Source organism: Galeopterus variegatus, unplaced genomic scaffold (genome assembly GCF_000696425.1).
Source record: "Galeopterus variegatus unplaced genomic scaffold, G_variegatus-3.0.2 Scaffold2944, whole genome shotgun sequence".
NCBI lineage: Eukaryota > Metazoa > Chordata > Mammalia > Dermoptera > Cynocephalidae > Galeopterus > Galeopterus variegatus.
Window position 1 is genome coordinate 94,383 of NW_007729055.1, and position 14,861 is coordinate 109,243.

General features: G+C 45.0%; 1 protein-coding gene across 1 annotated transcript in view; it reads right to left on the reverse strand.

Moving 5' to 3' along the window:
* The window catches only part of ANTXR1 (anthrax toxin receptor 1), a gene marked incomplete at both ends in the record, with an annotated part of 224,880 nt that overhangs the window by 63,101 nt on the left and 146,918 nt on the right, over positions 1-14,861 (reverse strand). The window contains 2 exons of the mRNA XM_008583503.1: positions 349-444; positions 11,035-11,076. Coding sequence (XP_008581725.1) covers positions 349-444; positions 11,035-11,076 — 138 coding nt within the window. The remainder of the gene's footprint in view (positions 1-348; positions 445-11,034; positions 11,077-14,861) is intronic.

Below are 14,861 nucleotides of genomic sequence, written 5' to 3' on the forward strand. Positions count from 1 at the left end.
GGGGGCCCCCCGGGCGGGGCGGGGGGGGGGGGACCCCAACCCAAGGGTTTTGACCCCCTTCCCAGTCCAAAAAAAAAAAAAAAAAAAAAAAAAAGAAAAGAAACCCTCGGGTGGTGGGGGGAGGAGGGAGTTTGAACAGATGAATCACCTGGAATGACCTGCTCTGATTCACAGTGGGCAAGATATGGGAGGCACATAGTCAAAAGGCTATACCTCCCATCTCCCATCTTTCTACCCCACAATCCACATGATCACCAGACACAAGCATGAGTTTTCGCTAATTTGCTCTGGGTTTCCATCATTGAGTGCTCAGCACATAGACAGGTGTACATCAGGCTGTCCTCTTACCTCCATCCTTTTAATGCCTCCAACACCTCGCCCACCGTAATAAGAGGCATCTACTGTAGGCCACTTTTTCTTAGGCAGACCATCATCATCTTCTTCCTGCAGAGAGATTGTGACACATGAAGGAAGCAAAGCACCATCCCTGAGTGTTTGTGCCCACTGTGACAAAATGGGAGGGAGGAAAGCTTGAAGAGCCAGATTACTGGGTGCTACTGCTTGCTGGGACCTTCGGCGTCAACCCATCAAAGCTAATTTTCCTTATCTGTAGAGTGGGAATGAAAGCAGCACTACCTGGTAAGGTTGTGCCACAATCCTGGGACCTGCTCTCTTCTGTATCTCTACTCCTTTGTAGGGGATCTCATCTAGTTCCACCTACAGGCTGAGGGCTCTTGAACTTAAATCTTCAGTTCTGACTCCTCTGACCTCTAACTGCTGACTTGACATTGACATCTTCTCTTGGGGGATGAATAAACATCTCAACAATGCCACATCAAAGAGCAGTCCTGATTTCCCCACCCCGAACCTGCTTCTCCATAGAGGGCTCTTGAACTTAAATCTTCAGTTCTGACTCCTCTGACCTCTAACTGCTGACTTGACATTGACATCTTCTCTTGGGGGATGAATAAACGTCTCAACAATGCCACATCAAAGAGCAGTCCTGATTTCCCCACCCCGAACCTGCTTCTCCATAGTCTTCCCCACTGTCTGGGAATCACTCTTAAATCCTCCCTTCCCCCATCACCCCTCTTACACCCCATGCCATTTGCCAGCAAGTTCTGTTGCTCCTACTCCTAAAAGATTCCAAGCCCACCTCCACCACCCTGGTCTCAAGCCCCCAGGAGCTTTCTCCTGGATACTGCAGTAGCCTCCAAACTGGCCTCACTGCTGCCCTCTTACTCGCCTACAATCCGTTCTCCCGGAAGCAGCAGAATAAATCCAAAGCCCGACCTGCCCTGCCTGCTCTGGCCTTTGCACACCTCTCTTTACCACCCTCTTCTCCTCTCTGTGCTCCAGCCTGCCTGCCCTCTCTGTTCCTCAAATTCTCTGAGCTCAATCCTGTCTCAGGGCCTGTGCACAAGCTGTCCCCTAGTCCAGGAATGCTTTTTCCCCATCTTCTCCTAGCTTTCTTATCACTCCTCGGAGAGGCATTCCCTGGACATCTTCTAAAGTAGCCCTAGTCTCTTCATCCCATCAATCTGTTTTATTTTTAGTTATGGATTTTATCATGGCTTGATATTTATTTATTGTCTGTCTCTCCACACTAGAATGTAAGTTCCATGAAACTTTTGTTTATTTGTCGTGTTCACCATTATATTCCCAATTTTTAGAGCAGCACTACTTAGTATGCTGTAGGTGACCAAGAATTATCTGTTGAATTTACAAATAAATTAAGTGATATGATTCAAGTAAAGCAGTTAATTCGGTGCCCACAACTTGACTCAGTGACAAGATGTTAGCACTTACAACATTTTTTAAGATGAAGGGAGGAAATAAGAGGATCTTACAAGTTTATGGATGGAAAAGGGAAGGATAATTAGCAAAACTGCTTTTCATCTTGGCATTGAAATTATTTCTGTCATGGAAAAAACAGTATCGTCATTTATAGTCGTGGATGAACTATAAGGAAGTGGCATGATTTTCTTGCTGGGTAGAAAAGGGAACTGGAAAAGGGGTCTATAAAGTATAGGGATGAGCCAAAGAGGGCAAAATTGCTCAAAATGCTTAAGCCTGCTTAACCATAGCCTTGTTTAGGTGGCATGTGGAGACTCAATGACTCAGGGGGGAGTCCTATGTAGGGCCACTGCTGTGTGGAAAGGGGCATCTCTTGCAGAAGGCAAGGTATAAAGCAAGGGCAAGAGGTCAGCAGAAGAGAGATCAGGACCAGAGGTGAAAGCGAAATAGTGACACATGAGCACATTAAGACTCCCAGGTTATGTACTGGACTTGAGATGGACAGGCTTCTTTTAGCTGACACTTGGGTCCATCTCTCTCTGTTTTTTTTTTTTAAAAAACAAATCTGTCCTTTTCCATCATGGGGCTGTGTCCCCCAAAGGCAGAGTGCATTCTGTTGACTCCTGCACTGTGCAAGTGCACAGTAGGTGCTCAATAAACACAGATCGAATTCATTGATAATCATACCATTGAATTTATGTAGCCTCTTCCACTTACGTGGCAGGTGACTTATGTGCCAGTCACTCAGATCTAAGTGCTTTACACGGATTAACCCTTTAATCTCACAACCAGCCAAGGAGGTAGGTAATGTTATTGTTCTTATTTTAGAGAACACGGGTAGAGTGGTTAAGTGACTTAGGTCACTCAGCTGTGGTGGCAGAGCTGGATGTGAACTCAAGGAGCCTCATTCTCATTTGATTGTTTGTCAGTGTTGGCAGGTTCTGGGTTTTGTCCCCTTGGGTTCTAGTTTTCCAGTCATTTGATGGTATCAAATAAATGCTAATTTTCTACTTGTCACCCTTTGTACAAGAGATGTCAAAGCAAGAACTTTATGCATTATAGCTAAGCTTTACCACTGGAGGTGGATGCACGTTTCTGTGTAACTGTCTGTACACATAGATGCACGAAATAGGGCTCCAAAACGCCTGGGCACCCCTTTGTCTAGGGCAGTTTTCCAAGGGAGATAAAAGAAATTCTATCTCCTAAAACTGAACACAGCAGCACCAAGAATGAGAGAATCTCCAAGAATAAAGCTGCTGTATTCAGCAGGGGATTGAAACGGCCTCATGAATCTCCTAATTTTTAAAATTAGAGGAATGCAAACATTAGAGACCATCTAACTGAGCCTTTTCATCACACAGAAGAGGACAGTCAGATCTAGAGAAATGAAGTGACCAATGGAGGTGAAGTTCTGGTCTGTTTCCTGATGCCTCATCCAGAGATTACCTCTCCCTCCCCACCCCTCTGAAACTTCACGACATGAACTTAAAGAAGGATTTACAACTGGCTTTCTCTAATTTGCAAAATCCCTGAGTACTTAGGATATAATAAGTTGCATAAAGTCGGTTTCCACTCTTTTCCTGGCTCCCTTGCACAGCCAAGCAGCCTTCAGTTGTTTTTTGGTCCCTTTGGGCCCCTCTGGACTTGCAGTGGGCCATGCCGGAGGAAGGTGGGCTGTGCCTGAGGAGAAGAGCGGCCAGTCCCCTGCGCATGCGCATGGCCCTTCTCTCTGACACCAGGAAATGCCTAGACTTAAGAAATCTGCTCCACATGCTCCTGATGTACCAGGCGCATCGTCGTTTAGTCCCCTGACTGGAGCTTGACTGCCAAACTCAAACAACAGCAGCAAGAATCAATACAAAAGTCCAGGGTTTGACCAACGGGAGAGTCAGAGTTTTCCCTGCCGTTACCATGGCTCTGTTTACACATTCTGGAGACTGGAGAGTTTTGCAATCCCCAGGAAGAGAAGGAAATCTTTGATGTGTCTTTTCATTTGGCCAGAAATTGATGGAGTAAGAATCAGTCTCCAGCAAGTCCACTAAGAAATTAAGCAGCACCTGAGGGTGAATTTCTATATCCAATTAAAGTATAAAGGCACTTGGGAAATCCTCCCCCCCAACCCCCAATGCACTTCAAAGATGTAGCAGGGATGGGGAAAACCACTGGTACAGAAATCCTCAGTTGAGCTAGCTTTCTTTTAGTGGAAACAAAAGCCAAAAACCAAAACGTCTATGTTTGCTATGGTTATGCAAGTACAGGACTGGCTAAGCTGAATTGCTTATATGAGCAAAGTAGTAGGAATCAGGGGCTTGTGGGAAACTGGCAGGGGATGAGCAGAAAAGAGTGAAGTTGAGCTACCAGCAAACTGCCAGGGCCCACCTGAGGGGGTGGCCCTGAGAACCTCCCAGCAGTGGGGGCGACAAGAACGGTAGAGAAGAGGCTGTTTAATATCTTGCCAGAAGTTATTTGTTGGCCACTCTGCATTGTCCCCCAGCCTTCAGCAAAAGTTGCTGGGCAAATGGCCTTGTTTCATGGGTGCCCTGGGGGGAGTGTAGAAATCAGTGTAGATGCCATCTAGCAAATGAAGATGAGGTAACGCAGAAGAAACAAGAAGTCAGAGTTACTGGTGCCTGGGAGAAACCACAAGGATTGGGGAGGGATGCTGGTTTCCCATCAGAGGAAGTTATGTTTAAATCTCAAAGGATGTGGTGGCCCTAGGCGTCCAGTTGGCTGACATTTGGGTAACACAAGTGGCAGCACATTCCTCAGATGGTAGAGGCCCATTCTGACCTGCTTATCCTCAGGCAGACCTGGCTGTGTCCTCAGGGACCATCTTGTTGAGGAAGAAACTGCTGTAGAATATGAAGTCTGATATACTCACTTGGTTAACCCATAACTGGATTTGTCCTGTGCTGTCCTCAGACGCTGAACTTTTCCATCTTTCCCACTCATGCCAGGCTTTTGTACAGCTTCAACATTCAGGGATCCATATCCCTGGAAAACCTTCCCCCTACTTTTTCTACCTGTCCTTTAAGATACTGTTCAAATGTAACCTCTTCTGTGAAGAACTCCCTGATTTCCCAGAGAATTCAATGCTTCCCTCTCTTGTGCTCTCACTGCTCCTTGTGTTGACCTCCATCACTCAACAAATATTTAACTATTAGTTATTCAGCAAACCAGCGAGTAGAAAGAGTGAGGTCTCAGATCCTAGGGCTGCTTCCTCCTGCATATAGACTGTGCACTGGAGAACTCTACAGACTTGATGTGAATAGCACTCCCTGGAGCTGTGCATATGATGGCCCTCTCAGACTCAATCCACAAGTTCTTTAATATTCTTGCTCCTTTGACATCCATTTGCTAGAAGAGCCAGATGGCCAGTTTGACCCCATTGGACTCTCAACCCTAATTCACTGGAGGAACCAATGGGAACTATTGATGAAAAGGAGACAATATTGAAACAGAATTGAGCCCAAGGCAATAGTTTTAAATAGGCTTTTGAATTAATTTTAAATTTCATTGAACTGTAACATACCTTAAACCCATATGATAAGCCCTATATGGTGCCAAACAAGGGCCATGTAGTTGTCCACTTCTTCACTCACTCAAACAACTGTAGTTGAGCACCCACTGCTTGCTGGACAGTATTATATTTTGAGAAAAACGAAGAGAATGCAGCTGTCAACAGCATTGTTTACATTTATAGAGGAGTAAGTTTCATGAGGGTGATGACATGAATTAAAAGACTAAGGCTACAGAAACTCTCAGGTCTGGGAGGCTCTGCAAGGCAGAACCTAACGTGGAACTGGCTGGTCTCTCTCGTCTTGTCTTTGGGGATAAGTTCAATGTCAGTCTTGGAGGTGAATTCTTCGGAGCGAATTCGTAAGTCAGAAGAATCCAGCAACACTTCTGTTTGTAAATACAAAAAATTCTAAATGATTTAACATTTCTGAATTGCACTGAACATGTCATGGTGAGATTATATCTGTTCACATACACCCAGTGATCAAGGACACCACCACAATTGTCCTGTATTCTTCAATAAAAAGTAGCATGTTTGTTTTCTTAGCAGTAATGTTCTTTTTTAAAAAGTACTGAAGTATAGAATACTGAATTCTGGGCCTGTTCTAGGACTTCCGTTTGGAGTGTATGTGTGTGTGAGTGAGTGTGTCTGTGTGAGTTATGCGAGAACGTGTATTGGATCTCCACTGGCAAGAGGATGCCTGACAGTGGCTTGGTCCTTCATCCCTCCAGGGTACAGGCTACTCGGAGTAATTGTGTAGACACAGCTGGAGGGGTGCCAGACCTACTGCTGTTACGGAGTCCAACTTGTCTGGCCATAGACAAGTTGTATAATTTTCCATAGCTCAGTTTTCCTACCTAAAAATTTCTTGCCACAGAGAAATTGTTAGGATGAGTGAGTACAATAATAAACCTGGAAATAAGCTCTTCATTCAAAGCCAGGTGCTGTTGTTCATTGACGCCCACCCAGGTTCCCTGCCTGCAATGCACATCCCTCTCCCATCTGATACAAAACGCCCGCCTCCAGAAGTCCATATATTCACAATCTTTCCTCTCTTGCTCTCACCCACACACATATCCTAACCCAGACAGACACATCCTAAAGCTTTATGGTGGGAGGTGGATGTGAGAGGTGAAAGAGAAGACAGGCCAGGAAACGTGGGGCCAAAGAAAGCGAAAGAGGATAGCTATACACTAGTGCTGTGGACAGACCACAGAAAATAAGCACTGTCTTCATGTCAGCCTTAAAAGAGGCTGTGGGCTCTGTCTGAGTGTCACCTGGGTCTGTGTGGCGTGACACTCAAGGAAGGAGCACCTAATGCCCCCACCGAGGACTGGAGGCCTCGCTGCTGGTTGCAGAAACGTCATACTCCTCCAGTCAGGTGAGGAAGGACGGCTCCTGGGAGAACTATTTTAATCTCATTATACCTCAGCTTTTCATCTATAACGTGAGGTTCAGAATAGCACATCTTTGTTCCAGGGATGTTGAATGATTAAATGAAATGTACCAGAAAAAGTGCTTTGCACAGTTGCCTGGATAGTCGTAAATGCTCAGTAAATGTTCTCTCTAGTAATTATCATTATTATTAATTTTCACAGACTCACATGCAATATCCTCCAGGAATCTCTGCCTTTCTCCTCTGATAAGGACTGATTAGGTCATCTACTTTATAAGCTTCCAATTACACCCCCTTGTAAGACAAACTCCTGCATGGAATCTCAGACTTGCCATCACAGCACACAGCAGGCACTCATTCTAGAGTTGTTGAATGAATAAGAATTTTAAATACCTGAAAAACACAGTGGCTACTTACATACCTTTTACCTCTATCCTAATTGACTTTTCCAATGTCCTCAAGTCAGATACTAAGGCCTTAATTCGCCTGATGCTAAAAAGTACAATGCTTAAATTTTTATTGCCCAGGTCTCCAGTTTTGTTAGTTTCTTGATATATTTCTGACATCATATTTAATTAATTAAGCCAGAAGCTTTGGAAGGGAAATGAAGGGTTGGGGGAGGGGCTCTAGGCTCCAGGAAGGAAATGTTTTGTTTTTCATTAGCAAATGAAATGTACTACCAATCTGTCCAGCCCGGGCCTGCAGTGTGATTAAGTAAGAAAACACTGTAGGTGTTTACATGAGAGAATAAGAGAACACATGGGTGAAGATGCATCTTCTCTTTTTCAGAATGTTTACTTTATGTGCAGATCTCTGTGTGCCTGTGACTGTCAGCTGCTTAGGGCTAAGCCATAATCAACTTTCCACTCAGTCATGGGGATTCTTGCTATGTATTCCCCTCTAAATGTGTATGACATTGGGAACAGTAGGATCTTTGGGAACCTGTATGAATGGCAGGTGGAAGAAGAATTTGGCATGCATTCCTGGCTGTGGTTTGTATTCTGATATTTGATTAGACTGAAGATTAGCTTATTAAGCAATACCACTCCAGAGAGATCACAGTGCCTGCACCAGGTCCACTCCTCCTCCTAAGGGAAATTACTCTCGCCATGCTTAGGGGGCCATGGCCTGTTAGGAATCACATGGCTCTTCTCTTTGGCTGCAAGTGACTGGATGAGGAATGGGCACATGACCCAAGGACAGTCAGTCCACTGTGGTTGTGACCCATGACTTATGATCCATGGTCTGGAGTGAATGAATGAGTTAGACCAAGTATGTTCCCCTGTTGGGAATTGGAAGATGGAAACCTAGAGACGAGGCTGTAAGCCCTATGGGCAGAAGGTGAAATGAAGGCCTGGGAAATGCCACCAGGAAGAGTCAAGGCAGAAGGGGTCTGTACAAGCCAGAGTTATGAGGGCGTAGAGGAGGCCAGTAAGAGAGAGCAGATGGAGCAAATTCCCAGAGAGGAGAGATACTAGCGTGAGGGCAAAAGGGGCCCATGAGGAGGCTGGTGCCTGGAGCCGCGCAGATCTTCACGTTCCCCAACCACAGTCTACCTGGTCCTCTCATTTGGGACTAGCTTGAATTGGTCTCTGCTTTTTTGCAGCCTAATGAGCCTGATAAAAACTCAAATGTGCTCATAAAATCCATGGATGGTGATTTCAGTTAGAACTAAACCATCAGATGAAGTACTTCACTTTTGCATTCTCCCATAAACTGCTAGTTATTCAGAATAACTAAAGACTTAGTGAGGAGACCCTTAACCCAGGAGATGCCCCTCTTAGTTGTTAAAACTGAGCTTCCTTGCTTTTTTTGAGATCTCCAAATTTCAAATAATTTTTCTTTGTATTCTCTTTATACAGTGGTATCACCGTCGGTTACATGAAATCTCAGAAATTTGTGCCTCTTTATACTATAAATTTTTATATTCCCTATTAAAGAGGATCACTGAGAGCTCATTATAAAGATTCATAAAGTTGTCTTCATGCTCTAAGTTTAGTTATGTAAATAGTAGTCTTGCCTCCCTTAGGATGTGATGGTTATAGAATTGGTGAAATTTTGGGTGGTTAATACTTAACTGTATGTCTGGCATAAAGTGTTTGACTTTACATAGTTATTAATTGACTGTTGGACACTGTGTTAAGCTCTTTGGGGATAAATCAAAGATTTATGAGGTATAGATCCTGACCTTCAAGTAGCTAGTGGTTGTAAACTTTGAAGCAGAAGGAAGAGTCAATGAAATACATACTCTGGGAATGTAGAGAAGGGAGAAAGGAGGAATTGGCTCTGAGGAAGGAATTACAGTGTGTTTTGTGGAGACAGCAGCATGTGAGCTGTACTTGAAGCACGGGTGGCATCTGAACACAGGGAGCTGGAGGGGAGAAAGTTGTCTGCATTCAGACTGTGACTTCCAGAGCATTGCAGAAAATACTTTGCATGGGCTAAGTTACGTTATCTGTTTCTGTACAATTTCTTTCTTCTTTTTTTCTGCCAAAACACATTAGGAAGGAGATTAGGACCACCTAACTCACAGGGCCAAGGAACTGTCAGGGCCAACACACCTGCTAAGGCAATCATCATGGCCTGTAGCCTGTACCTGGCTCTTTTAAGCCTAACACAACCCTTTAGATCTCAAATGTCCTGAAGTGGTATTTGTTTCAGAAACCAGGTCCGCCTTCTTCAGGTGGAAGTACAACTTCTATGAAACTGGCAAAACTCAACTACTTCTCTTCCTTTGCTTTAGCTATTCTTTCTAAGTGGTTTTCTGGCTTGGTTTTTTTTTTTTCCCCCCTTGGCTCCAAAATTGTGTTGTTGGATACAGCACGTTATTCTACAGCTATTTATGGAGTTTGTACTACGTGTGGAGCCCTCTGCTAGATGCTGGATCTGGGGTAAAGTAGACCCACAGTCTTGTACCTACATCCCCCAGAGTACTTTGGCCACAGCTGGCTGCCACGTCACTTTCTAAAGACAAATGCAGAAGAAGCATAAAAAGAAAGAGCAGCAATCCCTCTAATTGAACATAAGGAGGGAGGAAACATTCTTCACTTCAGGGCAAGCAGAGCAGCTCCATCAAGGGAGCTCCTTGCCATATTTTTTTCTGGAAGCCTAAGAGACAGCTGCACACAACAGAAACAAAGACCAACCGGAACCATGGAACTAGCCACGGTACTTTCTCTTGAAGGATTAAGGAAAGGCTTTTGTGGATGTAAAAAGGGTTTTTTTTCCTTCCTCTTTGCACAGCAATGTAATTTCTTCCCTTGATTTCTGGGCAGAAAGTGAGCATTCCAACAAGATGGACTTTAATTGATTGCAGCTATTAAATCCCTTGGCTTACATGCATATGGTTCGGAATATAAGAGCCACATGGAATTTTAAATTTAATCATTACTCTTTCTGTATGTAGGAAACTTGACAAAGGCTTTGGGAAGAGGAGGAGTGAGGGGGTGGCTCTTGGTTTGCACACAGCAGACCTTAGGGACTGAGAACAAGAACTTGAAACCTTATCCGTATATCTTCGGTCTCACTAAGTGTTTGGATCAGTACCCTGGCTTCTAAATTGATGGATGTTGCTTTTAGAGAATCCACCTGTTCTGGGAGTGATCAGAGGATTAGGAAAGCCACTTGCTATGCACTCCTGCCCAGGGATGCTCTTTCTCATGACTAGCTAGGCTTTAAACGCCTATACTATATTCCACCCCAGGCCACCCCTTACGTCAGAACTGATTCCTGGCCGATTCAGTGGTAGAGTCTAAGATTTTCTTTTTCTTTAGCTGATGAGAATTTGAGAGCAAGGTTGGGATATCAGCGTATCCCTTTCCAGCATATTTTCATTACTGCCTGGAAAATCTTTAGGACATTGTTTTATATTAAAGAAAAATGGAACACTTCAGCATCAGGCTGATCCTAGAACCAATGATTCTAGGAGGATGGTCTACCCACATAAAGCATAAGTCTCTGCAAGGAGAAGAGAATCCAAAAATGTTTTTATTAATACAATTATCTGGAATGCTGAGGTACTGACTTCAATATAATTTGAAAAAGTCATTTATGTTTTAGAGGAAAAACTCATTTATGTTTGCATCTCAGATTTTATCTTTGCAAACCCTTCTGTCTTTGGCTGCCAGTTTAGTTCAGTTCCTGTTCATCCCTGATTAGGAAAGGGCCAAAGACTTCTCTCCCTGCTGCTTCACATGCAGTGGAGGCCTGGGCACAACTTAGCTCTGCTTTGCAGGGGGTTAGGTGTCAGGCCAGCCTAGCCTGCTCTTCCCCTGACTCTGCTGCTCTGCCGACCTGGCTACACCCTGCTCTGGCCACTTACCTCACTCTCCTCAGCAGGGGGTGGAGGGACCTCCTTGATAATCTGAAAAGAAAAAAAAGAACAGGTCAGTAGAAATCTCTGGCTACCTGCTTTCCAAGAGGCCTGCTGTCAGGAAGTGGCTTGGTAGTGTAGCCATAATTACCATGATAATGGCCCCAAGCAAGGCAGGCTTAATCTGTGCCATGATGTGTATTTCTGGACACAGCAGCTTAGTCAGTCAGAATAGAACCCAGGCTGAGGGTTCCAATCTTAATTGCGACTTTTGTAGTTTTGTGTAGAGAAAAAAATGTTCCACAGATAGCAGTTTCATCTCTTGCCCTGGGTAGCTCTCTTGCAAACTCATTCATTCATTTATTCATCCAGTCCTTCATGCATCAAAACATCCATCCATCCATCCATCCATCCATCCATCCGTCTACACACTTTAACAAAGCACTGTTCCACAGTGGAAGGTAAGATGGTGCTGCAGAGATGAGTCAGGGATGGGTCACACTCAAGCTGCTGGCAGTCGTTTACCTATCACTGGCCTCATTGGGTAGACCCAGAAGGAGGACGTGATAATGAGGCTGAGCGATTCCTGATGGAAGGCAGCAAAGGAAGGTACCCAGGGATTTCTTCCAGGGCACTGACATTAGGGGCACAAAGATTTAAATACAAGACCCTTTCTAATGGATTAGAGGACGGATGACCTGGGAGAAGGGCAGGGGACGAGGACAGCTGGGAGGCAGTAAGCAGTCTCTCTTCATTCTTGTCCCCAGCTTGCACACCCCACTCATGAGAGAAAGCCCTTGCAGTAAACTGGATTTAGTCCTTTACATGGCAGTTTGGCCATTATCTACTGTAACGCCACTATGTTCCTTGTGGGGCTCCCTCCCCTCACCCCAGGCTTATTATCAAAATTTTAGGTCCCCTATACACAGTCCTTTTCTTTAGAAGACTTCTGGTACATGCAAAGCTCATTACGTATTCCTTGATGTCCTAGTGTCAGGGCTGCCCACTTGGTAGAGGGGTGCTCAGGCATTGCCCACAGGACTGACTCCTTAACCTCCCAGTTGGGTTGCTGGCCCCTGGCATCAAGTTCTCCCTCCCTGTCTCTACTAAGCACATATCTCTTTGGATCTGATGATTATTCTGGGACTTCGTTAGGGCTCCAGTCCCCATGATGTCACCCACCCTATCATGATCTATGACATCATCTCTGTATGATGAGACAGGCTACCGACTGGAGGTTCTATTCACCCCAGCCAGTGGACCGAGATGTCAGTCATCTGAAAGTGCGGTATTCAATTAATTGAAGAAGCAGAGGCGAAGGCCTCCAGGGGTTTCAAACCATCGTTTCATCTGCCTCCACTTCCTGGCCACTGTGGGAAGCCTGTGCAGGTCTTTGGAAAGCAGGAAACCATGGTTTTGCTCACCCACTCAACCCTGGCTCAGAATTCCTTAAGGAAATCTCTGGGGAGAGTTGTTACTGCCCAGTGCTGATTTCCCATCATCTCAGAGGCAGTAAATTATTTTAAAACAGGAACTGCCTGGAAACTGGAGGGAGCGGGGAGGAGGTGAGGGAGAGGGGGAGCAGGATGTCTGGGAACTGCCAGATGCTGACAGAGCGCTGTGGGCAGTGTGCGTGGCCAGGACCCTGAGGATGAAGGGGTCGCACTGAGCAGCCTTTTGCCTTTTCCAGTGCTATCTATTCTCCCCACCTCTGCATGGAAGCACAGCGTGGTCGTCAAGTGTGAACCCCAGACCTGCCTTCTCCTGACTGTCAGGATTTGATAAGTCCCTCAACCTTCCTGAGCTCCACTGCCCTCACCTGTCATATGGAGCAAGAACATTACCCTGCAGGACTGGAGTCACGATGAGCCATCACATTTGTTAAGCAGCTGGCACAGAGTAGGTGCTCAGCAAATGGTGCATGTCACCAGTACGCTCCTTTCCCTTTCTTGTTGTCTGTCTCTTGCCTTTCCTTAACAACCCCCTGCGTGTCCTAGATGAGTATGTATGGGGGCTTCCAGATGGAGGCAGCAAGAGGTTGGAGCTTCATAAAATGAGTGAGGCAAGGGGCAGATGTTCAGATAGGGGCCCAGGGGCCTGAGAGTGGCTAGGGGCTTCAGGGGAGTCAGCAGTGGTACGTATTGGCACATGTGTGTAGACACCTGACATTGGCCAGGAAATGCAGCAAGTGGCCCAGCACTCAGACCAACCCATCTGTGGGTTGCTATTCAATTTGACTTACTGAATATTTATTGAACGTCTATTCTGCATCCTGCAGTGTGTCAGACCCTGAGAGGAACCCAAAAGACAATGCCAAAATACAGGACTTATGAAATGTTAATCAATATCAAGAATAAATGCTGTTTATATTCCAGATTCCACACTGACACACTATAAGTTGCATATCTCGAAGGTTGCATCAGCACTTAAAACATACCAATGGCTTCCCGAGGCTTGCAAGCTAACGAGCAAACTGCCCCACCTCCTATAAGGCCTATGTGGTTTGGCCCCCCCACCCCTCCACCTCATCTCTCTCCTCCACCTTCTGCACACCAGTCTGCTGGGCACCTTCCTGTTCCTCCCACAAGTTCTGCAGCTTCTCATTTGTAGCATCTTCTACCTACACACTCACCACCCCCTCCATGCTCAGTCCACACCCCTGCTTGGTTCCCTGGTACCTACTCACCAAACAGATCACTGGTAAATGCACCTCCCCCAGAAGCCTCACAGAAAGGTCAAGGTTTCCTTTGTGGGCTTTCATGGTGTGTGTTTTCTGTGGCATTTTTCATCATAATCGAAAGGTAAATTGCGTAATTCTCTCTTTCCAACCAGCCTGACCAGAAAGTATTTACAACCAGAATGTAAGCTGGAATCAGCCACCAAGCCTGGGCCTGGTTTGGTCCCCTTCCCTTCTTCACAGCTTATGGGACGTGGGTGGGCTCTTCAGCTTCTTTTTCATTACGAGGGACAGAAAAGATGGACAAGGTTGAAGAGATCCTAATAAAATATTTAAAAGGAAAACTCTTTCACAAACATATTTATAAGTACAATGTGGTAGAATGGAATGGCAAGAGTGGAAGTAAATCTGGGGACATTTTTTATATTTCTACTCAGGAGGCCAGCACCACTCCCCTACTTACTACCATCTTTAGGTTGAGTTTTTGGATGGGCAGAAAGTGACAGTTTGCCTCCTTGGGATGGCTGCCCTAGAATCTCTTTTGCACTAATAGTTTGACTGGTAAAGTCAAGGGGATAAGAAAAATGAGATGCAATACAAAACTTCTGCATTCTATTGGTGTTTCTCTGCTACCTGAGAATTTCTTGAAACTGTCTGCTGTGAGTTGGGAGATGCTTCTCCTCTCTCCTCTCACTAGTGACTTTAATTCTGATTTTATGCATCTCTGCTCAGGCAGACATGGGGTGGAGCCAGACTTACGAAGACTGTTGTATGGATAAAAGACAGAAAGTCAGGAAAGACCAGGTAAAATCTTATCAAATTGAAATGGTACTGACAACTTCTCATTGAGTCAAAACAAATTCAAGTCTTTATGTGCACCCCTTGGTCTGGCTATTGTAAATGAGATATAGTTAGCATGGTATGAATAGAGTAGAAAGACCACATAGGCCCAGCGCCTGTCTGACACCTGGAAAATCTAACTATTCTGGTTTATGAATTCAAATTCAGCTATTTGGGTCTCTGTAAAGCTATCTCTTACAATTTATTTTATGAATTGTTAAGGTGAAATGAAGCACCTGGTGAGTTCATTCTGCTTGTTTTTTTTTTTTTTCTCTAGAAGTATTGAATTTTTGCTCCTAATTTGTAGGCTTTGCCCCTT